Below are 23765 nucleotides of genomic sequence, written 5' to 3' on the forward strand. Positions count from 1 at the left end.
TTTTTTTTTTTTTTTTTTTTTAAGCTGAGCCATCCTGCCTGTTGGCAGCTCAGCGGCAGCTAGCTCAGGCCACCAATCGAACCAGCGACCCTGTTGCTCAGAGCTTGCGCTCTTGAGTGAGCTCTTAACCAACTGAGCCACTCGGCCAGCTAAAAGTAAATTCTTATGTAATTGATCTGGGTTAGGGCTTGGCCATTGCTATTGTTTTAAAAGCTTTCCAGGTGATTCTAAAGAACAACTAGGGCTGAGAACTAATGATTTAAAATATTTATCACATAAAATCTAAACAATCTTAAATAAAATATCTGCTCTAAATAAAAACATAAGCCTAAGAACAATTTTCACTAATCACAATAAAAAAAGACACTGTACAATGTTTTTCAGATATTTTAGCCTTATCCATACTATTTCAAATACTTAGTGTCAGATACATATAAAACAATCCAACCATTCCCATCTTACAAATTATTTTACTGAAACTACAAGAAACTATCACAAAGGTGGCTATGAGGGTGATGATCTGGGAAGGAATTGGGAGGAAGACACATAAAGTAAAAGGGAAACTTTAACCGCATATCTCTTAATTTTTAATTTTGACCTGTGACTGTATTATTAGCTGTTTTATTTTGACATGTCATTGTTTTATTTTAACAGGTGACAGTGTATACAAATTACGGTGCTTCACAAAATATTTTATCATAACTCAGTGTACTGAGTATCACAAAAACCTGCCCAACTCTCACCTCTGCGTGGTTGAGTTCTCCTTCTTCTTTGTCATAGGGCCCACCAACGATGAACGCATCTGGAATGTTATTTGCTCCTGGAGCCACAATGTTGGCAATAGGCCATTTTTTGGGCCGAGGAACAGGTTCTCTTTCCCCTCCAAGCTTCAGAATTCCATTCTTGAAGAAAATGGGACAGTCTTTCTGCAAAATTAAATGCCATCTATCAGGAAATTTTGTAAAAGCCCTTGATATGGACAAGTGGATTACTGTAGTGTCTTTTCAGTGGAATGCTAGGTATTGTCTAACAGACCCTTCTGTGATTATCTGAATATGTACAGGGGCCTGTGCCATTCATTGTCTTTCTGCAAATTTATACAATAATTTTGTAATTTATAGAAAATTGATAATAATGCAAATTATTCTTGTCCATAGATACGCAAACGTATTTTGTCCAGTGGAGATTTATTATTTCCCTGTGACTGATGACAAGTTTTTAATTTCTAGCAAATTCATCTCAACATTCCTTACATATGGGTCATTTCTTCAGATTCTCTCTTTTTGTCATTTTATATTTATACGAAGGTCATTATGTAACTTTTTAAAAATTATCTTTTAAAAAACAAACTTAAATTTAACAAAGGCCTAAAACTATAGGATTTTCATATCTATAATTTATCTAAAATATATTTGCAAAAGAAAATTGGTAAAAGATATAAATAGAAAATTTATAGAAAGGAAAATTAGAAAATCCAACATTTAAATAAAAACATGCCAGATATCATTAAAATAAGTAACATGTACATTAAAACAATGAGATACCATTTTAAACCACAAATTGGCAAAATCAAAGTATGAAAATATCAACTGTTGCCAATGTTGTGAAGGGAATGTTATTCTTATTCATAGTGGATGGAAGTGTAAATTGGTACAACTATGGAAAGCAATTTTGCAGTCTCTAGTAAATTTAAAATTGGCATACCCTATGTATAACTAAACTATTCCAGTGCCATGTGTTAAGTTTAAAAACTTCTGAGAAGGAGGGACATTTCTGGAATTGCAGAGTAAGGACTTCTGAAAATCTGCTCCTCCATAAAACAACAAGAACTCTGGCAAAAATTGTCAAAATTAAAGATGCCAAGACCATTCAATGGGGACGGGACAGTCTTTTCAACAAATAATGCTAAGAAAACTAGTTACCTATATACAAAAAATGAAGTTGGACTCTTATCTAACAGCATATATAAAAATTAACTCAAAATGGATCAAAGGCCTAAACCTAAGAGCTAGAAGAAAACTTTTAGAAGAAAACAGAGTGAGAACACCTCATGACATGGGGTTTAGCAATAATTTCTTAGAACAACAAAAGAAAACATGGACAAATTGAACATCAAAATTAAATATCTTTGTGCATCAAAAGATACTCACTCACAACAGAGCAAAAAAGGCAACCCATAAAATGGGAGAAAATATTTGCAAATCACGTATCTAATAAGGAATTAATAGCTAAAATATACAAAGAACTCCTAAAACTCAACAATAAAAAAAACAGGTTCAAAAATGGGCAAAGAACTTGAATAGACAAATAAGATACACAAATGGCCAATAAGCACATGAAAAAGAATGCTCAACATCATGTTATTAGGAAATCAAATGGAAATCAAAACCACAAGGAGATGCCACTTTACACCTGTTAGGATGACAATTATCAAAAAACATAAAATAACAAATGCTGGCAAGGATGTGGGAAAATTAGAACCCTTGTGCACTGCTTCAAATATAAAATGGTGAAGAGGTTCTATACTGAAAATGTAAAATGGCAATATAACAGGTAGGATTGATTATTCACTAATTACACCCTTTTAGCCAGCAATTTGGAAATCTCTACCAAGAGCCTCAAAAGACTGATACACAATCATTCTATAGAAATTTGAACTTAGAAAATAATCTGGAATTAAGAGGAAGTTTTGTATAATAAAGTACATTATACAAAATCCACAAAAACATATGCTTAATGTAATCTGTATAGAAATACATCCAAAAATTGTCAACTTAAAAATATTTTAATATTCCTATCATAAATATGTATTTATTGATATAAATTATATGTAATGTATAATATGTGTAATATATAAACTATTAACATAAACATCGGTTTATAAAACAGAAGTAAACTATTTTTTTAAGCCTAAAATAAATCTCAGCCATTGTCAGAGCTTGCTTTGCATGAAATCTTAGCAGGTGAGGAAGAAATACCCAGATGAGTGTTTAAATCTATATAAGTATCTGGCTGTGGGGTTTTACCTCTCCAACTAATGGCACTTGCAGACCAACCATGTAGTTCTGCACGGGTCCTACTGGAACAAAGGATTCAGGCACAGAGTACGCAGCCTCCAGTGTGACCTTCAGTAGATTGCCTCCTGAGATCTGGGCTGCTGTCAATAAGGGCTCTGCCACAGATACTTTCACATGAAGACTGCACTGCTGGAAAAGAATACAATTATGCAGCATCCTGAAAATGCCCGAGGCCTCTCTGTTTTTTGCATTTGAATTTCATTTGACTATCACATCACTGTTCAAGGTAAAAAGGTCAAGTTTATTTCCATACAGAGGATTCAAATAACTTTCTTTAGGTCTCATGAGTTATCAATAGAGCCAAGAAGAGAAATTTACCCTAAGCTAGAACCCTTCCCCTCTACCATACTGAGGTCAAGTATGTATACAAATAAATATAGGAGAGAAATTGGAAGGTTCTATGCTGAAATGTTAATAGTAGTTGCACATGAGTGGGTGAGATTGGGGTGCTTTTTTTACTAGTCTATATTTTATGATTATTTTGTAATTTAAATAGAGTGCTTTTAAAAAACTTTTAGATTTGTATTAAATATTTTTAAAACTTTTACATTTTTATTAAATATTTAAAAACAATATTCTTTAATATATTTCTATTTTTCAAATACGAAAAGTATTTCTTGGCAGCATGAGTAAGCCCTAGGAATGAATTTTTTAGAAGGGCTGCCAAGGATTTGATATTAGTGATGTATCCAAGTAGGCAGTCAAGACAGCTAGTGTTATTTTTAAATTAGAGAGGAGACAAGAATTTGTTCATTCTCATTTTATTTCTTAGGAATCAACATTAATAAGAATTATTAATATTGCCCTTAAATAATTAAGTATCTTGCTAATGGGAAATTCTCAAGCTATTTCTCCAGTAAAAACTCTGACTTGGCAAAGGCAGTGCTTTTTAATATGACATATTTTTAAAAATATATGTGGGTATATGTAAATATATATGTATATGTATATAAGTACACATATATACAAATATATATGTATATACATATAGACATTTATGTATATATTTTAATACAGAATGCAACAAAAAGTAGGTTTACAATGTCTAATTATATGCCAGGCACTTTACTATAGCACAAGGAATATAAAGATGAAGACAACATCGCCCCTTCATCATGGAATTCATGTTATAATTCCATGATTTATGATAAATGCTATAATAGGGACCTGTACAAGATGCCCTAGTCCAGGAAGATCAAGGAGGAGGTGGATAATTAGTTTCTGGGGTGGGGATGAGGAAGAGATGGTGACACCTGAATTAACTTTTCAAGATGAATAGGAGTTTGGAATCTGGATAAGCAGAGGAAGGAAAAAGAAAATAATTCTGGACAGGAAGAAGAGTTTTATGTAACAGTCTGGTGTATTCAGTTCAGGTGTAAGTAAGTAATTCAGGATTTTAGAACATAAAGCACAAGGAGGGGAGTGCTGAGAGATGAGATTGAACAAGTGGGAGGCTCCTATCAGATCACCGCATGCCTGCTAAACAACCTGGACCTTAACATGTAAGAGTGGGTGAATCTATGAACCACACAGAACTAAGCATGGGAAGAGATATGATCACATTCACTTGTTTTTTATTTGTTTGCTTATTTGTTTTTAGATTTTACTGGGGAATTGGGGAAAGGAAAAGCATTGGGGAATCAGGGAAGGGAACAGACAAGTTGCTGTCCTTTTCTTCTTCAATCTAGTTGTGCAGGACGTCGCTTCACTGGCCCATGTTGGTATTGTGATCATTGAGCTCTTCCCAGCTGAGGCAGATTGGTCACCAGCCATTGGACGCCCCCTCACAGCGATTCATGGCAGCTCACGCCGGCTGCCAGCGTAGGGACGGTAGCTTACGGCAGCTCACTGCAACAGGGGTTGCAGCCTACGCCGCCACCGGCGATTCATGGCAGCCCAGCTCCAGGTCGAGCTGTTGTTCACCATCTTAGCTGTAAAGGGCGCAACGTCACTGGCTCTCATGTGGGATCCAGACCGGGGCCCTGCTGCTCAGAGCTGGCGTCCCAAGCCAACTCCTAACCAACACGCCACTCGGCCGGACCCCACATTCACTTTTAAATCACTCTGCAAGCAGCTGATTAAATCACTCTGCAAGCAGGCTGAACTGGAGGGGGGCAAGGACAGTTACAAGGCTACTTGTGATGTTCCAGATGAGAATTACAAGTCAATAAAGAGCAGGAATGAAGCTAAGAAAAAAAGAGTCCAAAGGCACTTAAGAGATAGAAAAGGCTGAATTGGGTGAAAGGCAGAATTATGAATTGGTTGTAGTCAGGGTCTGAGGGAGCAATCATATATGTAACATAGGTTCTATGTATGTGCTATGATTGCACAAATGGGTGACACCACTCGTCAAAATAATGAAGGGAAAAGGAAGAGTGTGAGTGTGAGGGAGGATACTGAGTTTAGTTTTGGAATGTTAAATTTTAGGTATCTGTGGGATATCGTTACAGAGCAATCCAGTAGGTGGCTGCAAAATCTGACAATCTGTAATTCCAGAGAGGGGTCTGGGCTGGAGCTGTTGAATTAGAAGTCTTCAAAATTGGTGACTGTTAAAATCATGGATAACCACCCCGTTGAAGTATGAATACAGACTAACAAGAGAAGGTGGCCAAGAATAAAACTTTCATACTTAAGGGGCAAGCAGAGGAGAGAGCTGGTGCAGGAACCTGAGAAGGTACAGGAAATCAGACCAAAGGGAGGAAAGACTTTAAGAAAGAGGCACTGAAAAATGTGACATCTCTGGTCAATATGTCTCTGACAAGATAAGCAAATTTCCCTAATGTTTCTAACTTGTATTGATCAAGACAGGGAACACTGGAAGATGAATTGGAATCTCCTTTCCAAGTACAGGTTTATTTCGTTTTCGTCTCTGAGTCTTAAAAATAACCACTGTTAAAGCTTAAATACAAAATTAGTGAGAACTCTCAAGAAAATGGAAATTAACTGTCATATATTTTTCCTTGAGTATGTCAAACAAGTAAAACACAGGAATATTATGAGCAAAGATCATGAGGTCTGACAATCCATTTGACTGACTTTTCTTTTACGTGTATCTAAGTAAGATCAATAGTACACAGGTTGTGAGACTGGACCATGGAAGGCAGACTGCTCAAATATATACCTCTTTCCAGCACAAGTCACATGCAATGACAGAATGATATTAAATGATATCTTTATATCCAATTAAAGGATAATGTTACAACAACCCTGGAAAACAAGAAATGCCATCACTAAACTACACATTTTTAGGAATCTTTGAAAGACAGAAAACAAATTAAATCAGACCTACAAAAAAACATAACCAGAAGAAACCAACCACATCCTAAAATAATAGAAGAGGACCAAAGCAGATGCAGAAGTGGATTGTGGCAGCTCCAAGGTCAGAATCAATAAATTGCAGAAAGGGGTCTCAGCGATGGTTAATCAGGGCCCAACAGTTGGATCAGTTGGGCCCTCCTCTCTTCTTTACTTGTGCAAAACAGAAGGTGGCTTTGGTATCTGCTGAGCGTGAGTGCACTGGCACTGAAGTGGCAAACAGTGCTCCAAGAACCTACCAATCCCAAGGAGGAATGGGAGACACAACCCAGAAGACAAACCAGGGACACAGCCTACCACTCATGCTCCCGCTCCTCCAGGAACCAGAGGCAGGCTACCATGCCAGATAGTGTGTTTGGTGCATTCATTTACTACTTAGTTTAATCCATCAGGATATAGCTCAAGAGGCATTTTCATGGTTAAGCCTTCCCTACATCTGCCCCGATATAACTGATACCTACCACTGTGCCCGCGTGCCCTGCCCCACCATTTCATCATACTGGGTCAAAATCCATAATATGTAGACTATGGACTCCAGAGGCTGGTCTCTGCCTTATTTATCTTTTTTCCCAGAAGCTAGCACTACGGGTGCCTGTATACAGAAGGTACCTGATAAACTGGACTCAACTGAATTGAACCTTGATATCAGACGGACTTCTGAGACTGAATGGCAGGCTGAAATGTTGAGAGTTAAAATTCTGGTTACCTTAATACCTGATTGAAGAGGCTCTAAGGGCGAGCCTGGCACAGGGTGCAGTGGGACCATCATTTCAAAGTAACTCTCTCCTGCAAAAAGAAGGCCACGTCAAGCCCAAAAAAGGCAGGGTTAGGCAAAAATAAATGTGCTCCTTTCATTAAACTCCTCAAACTCAATGAGGCGGATTTTTTTTCATTAGGCTGGAGTTAAAATTTGATGATCCCTGTTACATCTGCTTTTGCGCAAATCACACATCTGTCTGACCTTCCACTAAAGGAAGAAGATCCACCACAGCTTGACCAAGCATTAGGGTCTTCTCCTCTTTCTGTTTCTTTTCCTTTGGTAAAACTTCAGTCACAGTCACTAGAAAAATCAAAACAAAGAAAATGAGAACATGTCTAGCTCACCCGTCAGATAACCAAGGTGCAACAAGCAAAGCATTATCAAAGAAATTTAAGAGACATGAACTTGAAACCCAAACAGCCACCATTATCAGTGACTTCTGGTGGAAAAATACTGGACCACCTCAGGGACTTTTTTCTGTAACCACTCTGTAATTTAAAAAACTATATAACGTTGGCAGATTTATAGAGATCACATTCAACTTACAGATAAATTTAGGGAAAATGACATCTTTATCATGTTGAGCATTCCTATCTAAGAATGTGGTATGCCTTTCCCTTTGTTCAACCTCATGTCCCTCAAAAATACTTTCTTTACAGTTTGTATCAACACCCACATAAGGTCCACATATTGTAATTAGTTGAGGTCTCTTAAGTCTCTTTTACTCTATAGGTTCCTCTCCCATTTCTTCAGATTTTTTCCCATTTTTATTTTTCTAAGAAATTGTCCATTTTATCTAAGTTTTCAAAAGCAATGGCAGAATATTCCTTATGTCTTTTTAAAATTGTGGTAAAATACACATTACATAAAATTTTCCATCCTAACCATTTTAAGTGTATAGTCCAGTGGTATTACATACATATTACCATAATCTATCTCCATAACTCTTTTCATCTTCTAAAATTGAAACTGTACCCACTTAACCAAGGACTCCCCATTCTTCCCTCCCCCTGGCAATCACAAGTTTACTTTCTGTCTCTATGTATTTGACTACTCATATACCTTATATAAATGGAATCAGAAAGTATTTATCTTTTTGTGACTGGCTTATTTGATTTAGCATAATGTTCCCAAAATTAATCCATGTTGTAGCATACCTATGTCAGAATTTCCTTCCTTTTTAAGGCTGAATAATAGTCCACTGTATGTATATACCACATTTTTGCTTATCCATTCATCCACTGATGGACACATGGGTTGCTTCCATGTTTTACCTTTTGTGAATAATGCTGCTGTGAACATGAGTGTATAAATGTCTCTTTGAGAGCTGCTTTCAATTTTTTTGGATATATTCCCAGAAGTGGAAATAATAGATCATATGGTAATTCAATTTTTTATTTTTTGAGGAACTACCAGTTTCCACAGTGACTACACTGTTTTATGGTCCCACAAAAAGTGCACAAGCATTCCAATTTGAGCACATCCTTACCAACACTTGTTTTATTTTTTGGATAGAAGCCATCCAAAATGAATATGAGGTGGTATGTCAAATAGTGCAGGTTTGTATTTCTCTAACAATTAGTGATGCTGAGCTTTTTTTTTTTTAAGATTTATTGGGGAATTGGGGGAGGGAAACAGCATTGGGGAATCGGGAAAGGGGAACAGACAAGTTGCTGTCCTTTTGTTCTTCAGTCTAGCTGTGGAGGACGTCGCTCCACTGGCCCATGTTGGTATTATCATTGCGCTCTTTCCAGGTGAGGCAGATCGGTCATCGGCCACTGGATGGCTGCTCACGACGGCTCTTGGCAGCTCACATCAGCTGCCGGCCACTTACGGGAGCCCACTGCAGCTCCACTGCAGCCTACGCCATCGCCGGCGAGTCACGGCAGCCCAGCTCAAGGTCGAGCTGTTGTTCATCATCTTAGCTGTAAAGTGCGCAATGTCACTGGCCCTAATGTGGGATCCGAACTGGGGCCCTGCTGCTCAGAGCTGGCGTCCCAAGTCAACTGTTAAACCAACACGCCACTCGGCCGGCCCAGTGATGCAGAGCATTTTATCAGCCATTTGTAGATCTTTGGAGAAATGTCTATTCAAGTCATTTGCCCATTTTTAAATCAGGTTGTTTGTTTTTTGTTGTTGTTGAGTTTTAGGATTTCTTTACATATTCTGGATATTAATCCCTTATCAGATATATAACTAGAAATACGTTCTCCCATTCTGTGCTTTGCTTTTTTACTCTGTGAATAGTGTCTTTTGATACACAATTTTTTATTTTCATTAAGTCTAACTTCTCTATTTTTTTTTTGTTTTGTTATCCTGTGCCTTTGGTATCATAGCCAAGAAATGTTTGCCAAATATAATATCATGAAAATTGGTGCTATATTTTCTTTAAAGAGACTTGTTGTTTTAGGTCTCATATTTAGGTCTTTGATCTATTTTGAATTAATTTTTTAACATATGGAGTTAAGGGTTCAACTTCAGTCTTTTGCATGTGGATATCCAGTTTTCCTAGCACCATTTGTTGAAAAGTCTGTCCTTTCCACCATTGAATGGTTTTGGCGCCCTTGTCAGAAAGGGTGGCCATATATGAAAGTTTATTTCTAAGCTCTCTGTTCTATTTTATTGTTCTATATGTCTGTCTTTATGCTAATAGCCACTGTTTTGATTGATGTAGATTTGTTGTAAGTTTTGAAATCAGGAAGTGTAAGACCTTTTTCTAGATTATTTTGGCTATTTGGGGTCTCTTGAGATGAATTTTAGGTTGAGTTTTCCAATTTCAGCAAAAAAATGTCATTGAGGGCCGGCCGAGTGGCGCGATGGTTAAGAACTGGCTTGGGACGCCAGAGGACCCCAGTTCGGATCCCACATATGAGGGCCAGTGACACTGCCCTCCGCAGCTGAGATGCTGTACAACAGCTCAACCTGGAGCTGGGCTGCTGTGAGTCACCAGCGACCGCATAGGCTGCAGCCCCTGTGGCAGTGGGTTGCCATGGGCTACCGTGTGTTGCCAGCAGCCAGCATGAGCGACCAGCAGCCGCAGTGAGTGGCCGTCCAGAAGCCGGCGACTGATCTGCCTCGCCTGGGAATAGCGCAATGATGGTGCCAACTTGGGCCAGTGAAGCGACATCCTCCACAACTAAACTGAAGAACAAAACAACAGCAACTTGTCTGTTCCCCTTCCCCCAATTCCTCAGTGCTGTTCCCATCCCCCAATTCCCCAATTTAAAAAAAAATCTTAAAAAAAAATGTCATTGACATTTTGATAGGGATTGCATTGAATCTGTATATTTCTTTTGGTAATATTGACATTTTAACAATATTAAGTCTTCTAATCCATTAACATGAGATGTTTCCATTTATTTGTGTCTTCTTTAATTTCTTTCAGCAATATTTCATAGTTTTCCTTGTACAAATCTTTCAATACTTAATTCCTAAGTATTTTATTCCTTTTTATACTGTTGTAAATGGAATTGATGTATAATTTATTTTTCAGATTGTTCATTGTTACTATATATAAATGCAACTGATTTTTGTATGCTGAACTTGTATCCTGCTATTATACTTCACTTAATTCATTTAGTCAAAGTTTTTTTCTTGTGGCATCTTTAAGGTTTTCTACATATAAAATCATATAATCTGCAAAAGAGATTATTTTGTTTCTTCCTTTCCAATATGGGTACCTTTTATTTCTTTTTCTTGCCTAATTGCTCTGGCTAGAACTTGTAGTACTACGTTGAAAAGAAGTAGTGAAAGCAGGAATCCATGTCTTGTTCCTAATCTTAGAGGAAATGCTTTGTCTTTTCAATATAATGTTTGCATGGGTTTTTCATATATGGCTTTTATCATGTTGAGGTACTTTCCTTTTTTTTTTTTTAATATTTTTATTGGGGAATTGGTGGATGGGAACAGTGCTGGGGAATTGGGGGAAGGGGAACAGACAAGTTGCTGTCCTTTTGTTCTTCAGTCTAGCTGTGGAGGACGTTGCTTCAACTGGCCCACGTTGGCACATCATTGCTCTCTTCCTGGGCGAGGCAGATCAGTCGCCAGCCTCTGGACGGCCACTCACAGCGGCTTGAGGGCTGCTCACGCTGGCTGCTGGCTACACACAGTAGCCCATGGCAACCCACTGCAGCAGGGTTGCAGCCTATGCCATCGCCGGTGACTCATGGCAACCAAGTTCCAGGTTGAGCTGTTGTTCAGCATTTTAGCTGTAGAGGGCAGTGTCACTGGCCCTCATATGTGGGATCCGAACCAGGGACCTCTGGCGTCCCAAGCCAGTTCTTAACCAATGCGCCACTCAGCCGGCTTGGTAGTTTCCTTTTATACTTAGTTTTTTCATGGTTTTTTCATAAAGAGTGTTAAATTTTGTCAAATGCTTTTTCTGCATCAAGTAAGATGATCATGTGGGGGTTTTATCTTCATTCTGATGATCTGGTGTATTACATTGATGAAGTCTTATGTTGAATCATCCTTGCATTCCAAAACTAAATACTAATTGGTCATAATATATAATGCTTTTAATATGCTGCTCAATTTGGTTTGCTAATAGTTTCTTCAGGATTTTTGCAACAAATTCGTAAGAGATATCGGTTTGTAGTTTTCTTGTAGTCTCCTTGTTCAGTTTTAGTGTCTGAATAATGCTGGCCTCATAAAATGAGTTAGGACTATTCTCTCCTTTTTTGGAAGAGTTTGAGTAGTACTGGTACAAGTTCTTCTTTAAGTGTTTGGTAGAATTCACGAGTGAAGTCACCATGTCCAGGACTTTTATTTGTTGGAGATTATTTATCACTGATTCAATCTCCTTATTAGTTATAGGTTTATTGATATTTCCTTTCTTCATAATTTAGTCTGGTAGTTTTTGTGTTTCTAGGATTTTGTCCATTTCATCTAGGTTACCCAATTTGTTTATGGACAATTGTTCATAGTAGTCTCTTATAATACTTTTAATTTCTGTAGAATTCGTAGTTATTGCCCACTTTATGATTTTAGTAATTTCAATATTCTCTCTTTTTCTCTTAGTTTAATTAGCTAGAGGTTTGTCAGTTTTGTTGATCTTTTCAAAGAGCCAACTTTTGGGTTTATTTATTTTCTCAATTGTTTTCTATTCTGTATTTTGTTTATCTGTGCTCTAGTCATTATTATTTCTTAACTCTGTGAGCTTTGGGTTTTGTTTGTTTTTCTTTCTCTACTTCCTTAGGTTGAAAAGTTAGACTGTTGATTTAAAATCTCTCTTCTTTCTTAATGTTAGAATTTTTAGCTATAAATTTCCCCTTAGCAACACTTGCACTGAATCTCCCAAGTTCTGGAACATTGTGTTTCTATTTTATAACTTCCCTCTTCTTTGATCCATTGGTTATTTACAAGTGTGTTGTTCAATTTCCACAATTTTGTGAATTTCCCAGTTTTCCTTTGTTATTGATTTCCAACTTCATCCCATTGTATTTGTAGATGATACTTTAAAAAATATCTTTTTAGATCTATTGAGACTTAATGTATAGCCTAATATAAGGTCTATCCTGGAAATGTTCCACGTGCACTTGAGAAGAATGTGTATTCTGTGGTTGTTGGGTAAAGTGTTCTGCATGTGTTCATATTTTTAGTCTACCTCCTCTGTATTACTCAGATCAGGTAATTTCTATTGTTTATATTCCAGTTCACTGATTCTTTCCTCCATTCTGCTGTGGAGCAAGCTTTTCATAGTGGTTATAGTATTTTTTAGTTCTAAAATTTCTATTAGGTTCTTCTTTATACCTTGTATTTCTTACTGAGACTTTCTATTTCTATTCTGAATAGTTCCGCTTTTTTCAATTGTTTCCAGCATGTTTTCAGTTGCTTGTTGAAACTGTTTTATCATGGCTTCTTTAAAATCTTTGTCTAATAAATCTAACATATCTGTTACCTTGGTGTTAACATACAGATTGTCTTTTTAAATTCTGTTTGCGATTTTCTGGTTCTTGGTATGATGAGTGATTTTTCAAGTGAAACCTGAACTTTTTGTATTATGTTATGAAATGCTGAATCTTCCTTAAATCTTCTCTTTTACCTGGCTTTTTTACATCATTCCAATAGTGGAAGGGGAGGGGCACTGCCTCATTATTGCCAGGTAGAGGTACAAGTCTAGGATCCCTACTCAGTCTCCAGTGCTACCTGATGGGGAGAGCTCCTCCTTACTGCTGAGAAAGAATGGAAGTTCTGGTTCTTCACTTGTTCTCCAATGGGTGTAGACTCATACTACTAGGTAATAGTGAAAGACTTGACCCTACACTAGGCCTCGTCTGACACCACCCCAGTGGGGAATGGAGGGTCACCTTGTTATTGCCAGATTGGGGCAGAAGTACAGGCTCCCCATGTGGTCTCCACTAAAAATGACATGGTCAGAGAGGGGCTCATTACCAGAGGGCATAAAAGTCCTGGCTCCCTCCCTACGTGGTCTTCTCTGACTCCACCTAGTTAGGATGTTAGGGGCACCTAATTTCAGCTTTGTGAGAGTGGAAGTCTTGGTTCCCTGTTGAGCTTGTGTGTGGGTCGGGCCACAATTTCTTTCTGTGGTGTTTGGCTGGAGTAGAGCAGTTACTGTCTAAGTTTTCTGTCTTTCTAGGCTGCCCCTTTCCTGGTTATTTCGTTAGAGAGAGCAGACATTTTTGGGCTTTTTGGTTTGCACCCATTAGGGTTTCCAGATTGCTGGCTTCTTCAGCATCAAGTCTGGGATATATGAGGCAAACAAAACAAAACAAAAACAAAAACCAAGGACGTCACTACTATATTATTCCTCAGGTCTCAAGTTTCTTTCTCTCTACCTTTCAAAGTCTTTCATGTTTGTTTTATATATAATGTCCAAGGTTTGTAGTTGTACTTAGTGAGAAAATAAGAAAAAGTATATCTACTCCATCTTCTTGGAGACAGAAGTTCTGTTTTAAATCCTTTTTGATTTCTAATGACTGCATTTAAAGTTATATCCACTGTTTCACTTTCCATGGTTTCAGTGACCTGAGGTCAACCACGGTCTGAAAACATTAAATGATAAATTCCAGAGATAAATATTTCATAAGTTTTAAATTTCATGCCATTCTGAGTAGTGTCATGAAATCTCATGCTATCCTGCTCCATCCGACTTGGGATGTGAATCATCCCTTTGTCCAGCATACCCATGCTATATATGCTACCTGCCCATTAGGCACCTAGTAGCAGCTCCGCAATCAGATTGACTGTCAAGGTATCACAGTGTTTGTGTTCAAGAAACCATCATTTCACATAACTTTTATTACAGCATATTGTTGTAAATGTTCTATTTTATTATTAGTTATTGCTGTTAAACTCTTACTGTGCCTAATTTATAGATTAAACTTTATCATAGATATGTATGTATGTATGTATGTATGTATAGGAAAAAAACATAGTATACATAGGGTTCAGTACCATCTGTGGTTTCAGGTATCCACTGGGGGTCTTGGAATATATCCCCTGCAGATAAGGGTAAACTATTGTATCCCTAAGTACCACTTTAGCTATATGTCACAAGTTTTGATATTTGTTGTTTACTGTTGATTGATTTGAAATGCTTTGTAGTTTTATGATATTTCTTTGTCCCATGAAATATTCATAAGTGTGTCTTAAATTTTCCAAATGGATTCTTGTTTTTGCTGTGTTACTGATTTCTAATTTTGTTGACTGTTGTATTTTGATCAGAAAAGTTGATCTCTATGCTATTGATTCTTTGGTATATGGCAGTACCTGCTTTATGGCCTGGTATGTGGCCAGCTTTTATTATATAAATATTCTTTGTGTGTTTTAAGAAAATATATATTATTTAATGAATGGCATAAGAGCACGACTACTAATTCTTAGGGAAGACTTTTTCCTTCTACCCAGGGCCTAGACACATATGATGATGAGTGGATTTTTCTTTTTTCTAGTCCATTCTTTGTGTGAGTCTTGGCTTATGATGGGAGGGCTGGTTTCAGTCTTAACTCCCCATCTAAAGCAGCCCAACATCTTTGTCCCTGAAAGAGCATTAAAACACCCCACACCACCACCACCACCACACACTAATGACAGCTGTTCAAGAGTTCCAGCTTTTAGTTCCTGCTCTGCTTCCTCAACAAAGGGTTTGCCCTTTCTCATGAGTTTGGTGACATGTTTAAAAGAATGTTCTAGTTCTGCCTTTCCCATCAAACATGCTAGGAAAGAAGGCAATCAGGACACTCTACTTATTTGGGATAACCGAGAAGCGCATAGCAGAAGAGAAAGAAGTAAAATGGAGTGGTCAGAGGCTGTGGGTCAGATGAATGCCTCCATGGTACTGATTCCCAGCTAGGCCTGGGCTAGGAATCACTATTCTGGAAGAGCATTCCCTAGGAGTCACCTTTTGTTCCAAGGTGCAGCTCCCCTGGCAATTGGGAATTTGGTGGTCTGGGGTGGGACCCTGAAGACTATTTTTTCCAAGAGCTTCAGTGACTCTATGGAAAGAACAGTTTGGAAAGTATTGCTCTATAATACTGAGCAGATCCCAGGTCCCACCTCTCTGGGTTTGGGATCTTGGAATCTGTGGGTTTTAGCAGGCACCCCAGTAGATGTGCCACTAAAGAAAAAATAACAAAAATAAAAAATAAAGAGTATGGGTACAACAGAAAAGCCTTAGACTAGTATAAAGTATAGGAATAAAGTATGTCAGAGATAATACTGTGTAGTTAGAAACTGTAAAAGTATGGATACAGAAACCATCCATCTACTTCTCCATTCATTCATTCAACAAACACTTTTTGAGCCCTTTTATGTCCTAGCTATTTCTAGGCAGTAGAAATTCTGAAATAAATAAGATACAGCCCATATTTCAAAAACTGCCTCCTCTAGTAAGAGATACAAATTAATAATTGCTAAACAGTATGGTGGGTATTCAGAACTACAGATAGGGTTGCCAAGTAAAATACAAGATGCTGATTTTAAAATTTGAATTTCAGATAAACAATGAGTAATTTCTTTAGTATAAGTATGTCCCAATTTTTTTGTTGGTTTTTGGCTAAATCTGGCAACCCCAAATACAGGAATACAAAGGAAAACTTCCCAACTCAGCTTAGGAGATAAGGGCTGCAAAGTTCAGTCCTATGTCAAATGGTCTTTGATACAAACTTGTTAAAATGAGTGGGCCATGGTGACTGCTGCCCAGAAGCAGGTGAGACTCAACATACACCATGTTATTTCTTAAGATTAGGAAGGTATGGTGTGTCCATCTGTCCTAACAACAGCTACTAAATACCTCAGAATCTCCTCATAACATACTTTATAATTAACATTTTTAGAACCACAAGGACTTACAGAACACAGGTTTGTGGGCAAGGTCATCTAAGGTGATTCCTCCTTCAGGATTTAACTCCAAACTGCTGGTGAAGTTGTATTTTGCAGTTCCTTCTGGAGAAACAATAATTTTTGCAGAGTCTCCCAGAACCACCTGATTGAATTCTGCACGAATAAAGGTAACTGGAGCATCTCCTTTAAAACATTTCTGTTGACAGAAACATACTACTTTACAATTATCCTCAATTGTAAATAGGATTTTCCTATGCATCTGGCAACTCATTTTGACTTGCACTAAATAGCATTTTCCATGTTTTCCTATCAAGCTATACCACACATACAAAAGGGGTAGGTAGAAAGTCTTTATACAAATGTAGTCGTAGCTAAATGCAACATTGTATTTATTTTTAACCTAATGATTTGGATTTGTTTAAAAATATTACTTAGTACCTTTTAAAATTTTTAAGCAGAAAGGGATTTAATGCAAGACACTAGGTGCTCAAGCAACACTGTATTTAAATGCCATTATGTTGGAGTTTTTAAAAATAACATTTACTGTGTTTATAAAATTATATTGTGGAACAATTGGAAAAGAGAGAAAAACACATATGAAAACACATTACCTGTAATTTCTCTCTTATATGCAAGCACTATTAACATTTTAGAATTTATTTTTTAGTGTTTTTTTGTGAATACAGAGGGTGCCAAAAACATGTATACACACTTTTAAAAAGGAAAAACTGTATTAAAATTGTAATACTCAATTGTATACTGATAACAAAAGACGAATACAAGTCACATGTATACATTTATTTGGCACCCCTGATATATATGTATATATGTGTATATATATATATATGCTTGTATATATATATATGCACACACATTGATACATACTTTTTTTATATATACCTTTTAAAACAAAGTAGAGGTCATTTATTAAATCCTGCTTTGGAATGAGCTTTTTTACTTATATTGAATATTTTTCCATTTCATTAATCTTGTAATTTTTAATAGTTACATCTTGTTATAGTTTTATTATTTAAACTCATCAAATAAAATTAATCACAAAAAGAACTCTGGAAGAATTCAGATCCTTTTCAGGAAAAAGGAAGTGCTGTCTAGGAAAACGAAAATCCCTTCTTGTTTTACCTGTTAAATTTAGTATTCAGATTGCCAGGTATTTTACATACTCAGTAATGTGAGTTGCTGATTAGTCTATCAATAAGGAGCATTGAGAAGGAAGTGCCATTGTTATGTAAAGCCCGCAGGATGATGCAAAACTCCATTCCTACTGCTGGCGCTCCCAACGCATCCTCCCCCCATCCACAGGTAGATGTTTGACAGACAGGGAGACCTCAGCGCAGCAAACATATTTTCAAGAAGTATAAATAAACTAGAGACTTCTCGGATTTCCAGAAATAACTTTACCAAGTCATATCCATCTGTCACAGTGATCTGCACAGGTTTGCCTGTTGGTGAGGCCTGCTCCATATTGGCACTTGGGTAAAGTCCTTCTGGTCTTCTTTAGTCTCTGTAAACATAATAAATGAACCTGTCCACTCATGTACCACAGATCCATAAGGAGTCACGTTATACCATAACCAATACCAGGGGAGAACTGGGGAAATGCAATAGTCCCGCTCTGTTTTGTGCCCTTTCCAACTTTTGCTGCTAGACAGGCAGGGCTTTAGGGAGCTGGTCACAAGGATGATACCACTAGTTAGTGCTAAAAAGATCATTATACATGTAACTAACCCATTAAACACAAATTATCACAAGACAGAGGGTAACTAACCCATTAAACACAAATTATCACAAGACAGAGGGTGGAAATGTCATTCCCCACATCTTTCATGGTGGTCTTTGATAGCTGTTTTTTTCCTTACGTGCAAAGCTCCACTCAAAGGTTAATCTCCCAGCTGTACAAAAATATATTTTGATAATGGGAAAGAAGCAGACACAAAGAATGGTTTAGTCCACTGGAAAAAGTCGTGACATGTCTTATTTAGTCAAAGATATTTTCTAATTATTTTACAACACTAAGGACACAATTTCAAAAATAATTGGATGTCTGTTTCTAAAAAGGGTCATGTTTTCTGACTCGATTCAAAGTGGAACTTAATGCAATTCAAACATTTACTTAGGACATACTATGCTAAGTGTGTCTAGGACTGGTGGTACAAAAAAGGAGGAATCTCATTGCTGCTCAGCCTTTTGGCCAAGATCAAGTGTAGTATCTGTTCTTATCAGTTTAAAAAAGGAGGTATCTGCCCCCAGATTTCATAATTATACTCCCTCTTCCCAGATACTCCCTCATTTTCCCAGTCACCTAAAAGTCTCAGATCACTTATTCAGCACCATGTCTCCAGGCTCATTCAGGCCTAAATGGCCCTGACAACTTTCTTATCAAGTTTACATTTGAAATGACCGTTTGCATTAGGTTCCTTCCTTACTTTTCAATAGTACCACATGAATTAGACCTTCACTACCCTGACCCTGGACAAATGCCTAACTTCTCTGAGCCTCAGTTTCACCTTCTGTAAAATGGGCAATAAAACTTCTGACCTGTTTCACACTTGTGAATATTCACTGATAAAAACTGGAACTTTGGGCCAGCCAAATGGCTCAGCTGGTTAAGAGCTCGGGAAAGAGTGTGAGCTCTCAGCAACAGCAGTTTGATGCCCGGCTGGAGCTGAGTTGCTGCTGAGCTGCCAACAGGTGGCAAGATGGCTAAGCTAAAAAAAAAACCAAAAACAGGAACTTTAAGCAAATATAATCAGTTCAGAGGGTCTATAGGAGGAGCTAGGGTTTATGAAAGTTCTATGTAATTACGAGAACCCTACTGGAAGTACTCTGTTTATAATAAAGCTCTATGGTTCTAAATTCCCCTTCCCTTAATTTCCTTTTCCCTCTTATAAATACTCCTCTATCTTGGCTTGCAGACCAGAGTGTACACGTGACTTGTCATGGCTGTATGCACTGGGTTGTAACCCTTTCTCCCCCCCTCCCCCCGCCCAAAAATTCTTTTTGGTGACGAAACATCATTTTTTTTCACTCAATACTACTAAAATAGCAACACTGCTTAACCTATGAAGCAAAGCACAAATGGTATTATTAAAATGCATTGTTTTTCCTGAATGCTCAATTACTCCCTTAAAGACAAGTAATCTGTCATTCACATTTACAGCCTGTGAGGGCCTGGCACCACGCCTTGTCTGCAAGAGGCATTAGAGGCATATTTGTTGAATAACGAATGCAAGAAATCTGGCTAATTACAAGTTATGGTCAGGGCAGTCAGGCGGGGAATCCTCCAACAAGGCACGCATTTCTTACCATCTGCTCAGAAGAAGCTATAGGGTAAGAGTCAAATTAGAAACAGCTTAGAGAAAGGAGACGATGCGGTGAGGGTGTGGTCTGAGCTCGGTCTGTGATTTACAGCGGGGGCTGTCTGGCTTTGAGTGGGAGGCCTTGGGTTGGCGGGAGCGGCCGCGCCTCGCGGGGTTGGTGGCATTTAGTTGCGTACGGGAGTGCAGCTGTGCAGGTGTGCGTCTGTGCGTTTCAGCCTGCCCGTGGTTTAGGGAGCAGAGATTGAGGTGACGGGGTGTGGCTTCGGGACCGGGTTAAAAAGGCCGGAAGATAGGTTTTTCTGAGAGATAGCTGTCTTACCTGCGACAGACGCAGATACGTTTTCGCAACTATAGCAACCAATTACCTCTCGCGAGAACTTAGTTTGTGCAATCACCACAAGTTTATCCCAAGACTCGCGATAACATTTTGGGGGCCGACTAAGAGCGGCCCGCAAGGTGAGTTTCTGCGCCTGCGCTCCGGGAACGGTGCGCGCGAGGTGCTGCTTTGCTGCGTGAGGTTACTCCTGTTTCCGTAGATGGCAAAAGTTTTGGTTAAGTGCGAAGTTTTCCACCTTTAGATTTTACTTTCTCGACCCTTTTCTTTCAATGGCCTTCCATAAATATGGGGAGAAAAATCAAAAAGAAATTTATATAAAGATAAAATAAAGCCTTTTTTAAACGGTTTTGAAAACAGGTCGCTTAAATCTTTCTCCATGAAAAATTCAGATAAGAGTATTTTAAAAGTGAGCCGAATTCACACACAGTTGGTAAGAGTGAAAAATAATGCTGCTTCTAGTGCTCAATATATAATAAACAGACGAAGTAAATGATGTTAATGAAAAATTTTAATACATTTAAACTTCAGCATTACTTTAGAGTTGCAACAGCAAAATAGAATGCAACAACCTGGAAACAACCCGAATGCCCATCAATGAAAGAATGGGTGAATAAACTGATATATTGGGTTGTCGGGAAAGTCATGACGTATTTTTGCATTGAAAAACATAGAAAAATACATCATGACTGTCCCGATGACCCAATAGACTCACAAAATAGCATATTACAAAGCAGTCAAAATGAATGAACTATAGCTACTCAGAACATGGAGGAATCTTAGCAGTATACATACTCAACAATGTTGCATGGTAAAAGCCAGCCTGACTAGGCTCTTACTGGCCAAATCAGAGACAATCTGAGCATCAAAATAAAGTGGTAATAATGAATGACAATCCACTGAGTAAAATAGGAATACACAAGTTCACATTCATAGAAATAAATGGAGAGAAAGGAAAGCTCTAACTATAGAATGCCAACTCAATAATTGAGAGGAAATAATGAAACTAGAGCATTACCATTTGGCATCCACTATAAAGGTAATTCAGGCAGGAGTCTTCAGTGGATGCTAAGGTTGATGGTTGGAGATTTGATGAGGGATAGGATATTAGCATGATTTTGGAATACTAATCAATCACAAAGGGGAAAACCACGTAATTGAAGAAATCAACATAATCAGGTGATACGGTTACCAACACCTGTGTTGGGAGGAGTCTGCATTGCAGGGCCCCCTGATGACTCACTGGGAAACGCAAAGCATCATTCTGTGGTATTCCTGCCATCAGAGGGACTTAGTTTGTAGGCCATCCTACAGAGAGTAAGGCCTGTACTCTTTAAAACTGTCAAGGACATGAAAGACTCAGAACTGTTCTAGATTAGAGTCTCAAGATACACGACAACTAAATGCAACATGTATTCCTATATAGCATTTTGGAGCAGAAAGGAAAGGAGACATTGTTGGGACAGTTGGGGCAATTTGAATGGGCTTCGTGGACTGGGCAGTAGTGTCATACCAATATTTATTTCTTGATGTGTAAGGATGTTTGCTGTTATGTAGGAGAGTCATCCTGCTCGGGGGAAAATATACACTAGAGTGTTTAAGAGTAATGGGACATCACATTTGCAGTTTGCTCTCTCAACCTTGAAAGGCCCAGAAAAAGATTAATAACAAGGGTTGTATACATACACACACACATACACAGATGAGCAATGAAGTAATAAAATGTTAACTACTTGAAAATCAGGATGGAGAGTACATGGGAGTTCTTTGCTGTTTGGTAACTTTTTTATACAGTTGATATTATTTTAAAACAAAATTTTAAACTATATGCACACACACACACACACACAATTCTTCATGAAAACTCAGTGCTTAGGATACAGTTACCAGAGCCAAATTTTTAAAATAAATTTTATTTCTGCTAATAAACATATTGTGGATGAAAAAGGGGCCACATACTAAACCTGACAACTCGGGGGCAGACTGCATGGTGGGCCTGACAAACTCAGAGATGGGAAGTAACCACATAGGATGTTCTGAACATAAAAATTCCTACTAAAAGCAAGTCATGGTGGTTAGTCATATCCTAGGCCTGTAGCTTCCTTCACAAAGGTCTAGCTTTACCTTAAATGAGCCTGTCAGTTGTCTTTTTGCATCTAAGATAACATACCTTTCAAATATCTGAGTAATCTCCTTTTCCAGACTCCTCAGGGTACAACCGCAGCAACAGAACAGAGAAACCACAGAACCTCTCATTATCTTGTTCCCCTCATACCATCTCTATGTGCTGTAAATGTTAACTGTCCTGTACCCAACAATATACAAAAAGTGTCCCTCCCTTTTACTTTTTATCCAATCCCAGATTTCCTAGCTTTGCTTTCTCCTGCCCCCTTAATCTACCACCAATGGATTTCATGTAACCCTCCTTTCCTCTCTCCCTTTTATTCTAATGTATAAAATAACCTGCAAAGTTGCCATTCTCTGGAGCATTTTTTAAATCCAATGAGATTTTGCTTTGCAATGGTTGTCAGTTTGACTCAAACTCATAAAAATTCTCTACAGGTTTGGACATTTCTTACATTAACAATATTAAAATTATAAAAATTAAGAAAAAAGATTTTTCTAAATTGCAATGTTATAAGTAATAAAATGTTCTCAAAATAAAACTATGTAACTATTAAGGACAGCATTTCTCTCTGGATTTTTTTTCCCCAAGTGAGGGCTGTGAGTGAATTTGTATTGAGATAATCCTACCTTGAGCACAACATACTTTTTCTACATAATAAGCTAGGATTAGGACCAAGTCTTTGCTAGGGAACTGTTCTCATGATCTTGGTCTACTTCATATTTTGTTTCAAGGCCTTGGCAAACAAGAATAAGTAACAGGTGTCACTTTTTTAAACATAATTAATCCTCATTAGCTGTAGGGTGCCTCAAAGCAAAACCATGGTAAAGTTCTTTTATTCTTCTAGAGTGCTTAGTAGTGGTCACTCTGAATTTCCTATAGTCTTATGAGGAAATGTATTCAAATATTTTTTGACTAATTTAAAACATCAACTTGCACACAGAAAACATAGAAAAGGCCCTTTTTAATGCTACAGAAAACAATGGTACTGAAAATCAGAATTAAATCATCTACCAATTAAATCAATCAAACCAATTTTGGGGGAAAGAAGCTATAAAATCTTTCTAATAAAATTTAAATTTCTTAGTTTGGGTTTCCAAGACCTCCACTAAGTGATATACTATCTCCACAAACTCCTTTCTCATTACTCCAAAAGACTTGTTTCTAATTATCTTAGCTGTTATTTCCAAGCCAATTTATTTCTGACAATATCCAATAATACAGTCAAATGTATTGTTCATCCTCAAATTGATCTACAGATTCAAAGCATTCACCATCAACATCCCAGACGGGTTATTTTGCAGAAATTGGTAAACTGATTCTAAAATTAATATAGAAATGCAAAGGACCCAGAATAGCCAACACAATCTTGAAAAAGAACATAGTTGAAGGACTCACACTTCCCAATTTCTAACTTATTACAAAGCTTCTATTATCAAGTGATCAAGTACACTACTCAAGGCATAAGGATAGATATATAAATGGAATAGAATTGAGAGTTCAGGAATCAATC

The 23765-nt window shown here is 37.6% G+C and overlaps 2 protein-coding genes across 2 annotated transcripts in view; both read right to left on the reverse strand.

Moving 5' to 3' along the window:
• The window catches only part of CFAP70 (cilia and flagella associated protein 70), a 75336-nt gene extending 55241 nt beyond the window's left edge, over positions 1–20095 (reverse strand). The window contains 7 exon segments of the mRNA XM_019624075.1: positions 744–926; positions 3027–3206; positions 7099–7178; positions 7354–7452; positions 16465–16651; positions 17875–17977; positions 19780–20095. Of these exon segments, the coding sequence (XP_019479620.1) occupies positions 744–926; positions 3027–3206; positions 7099–7178; positions 7354–7452; positions 16465–16651; positions 17875–17937 (792 nt within the window). The 5' untranslated portion in view covers positions 17938–17977; positions 19780–20095.
• Positions 19628–23765, reverse strand: part of ANXA7 (annexin A7) — a 38330-nt gene continuing 34192 nt past the window's right edge. Inside the window, exon 14 of the mRNA XM_019624674.1 lies at positions 19628–19661. Within this exon, the coding sequence (XP_019480219.1) occupies positions 19628–19661 (34 nt within the window). The remainder of the gene's footprint in view (positions 19662–23765) is intronic.

Source organism: Hipposideros armiger, unplaced genomic scaffold (genome assembly GCF_001890085.2).
Source record: "Hipposideros armiger isolate ML-2016 unplaced genomic scaffold, ASM189008v1 scaffold_15, whole genome shotgun sequence".
Lineage (NCBI taxonomy): Eukaryota > Metazoa > Chordata > Mammalia > Chiroptera > Hipposideridae > Hipposideros > Hipposideros armiger.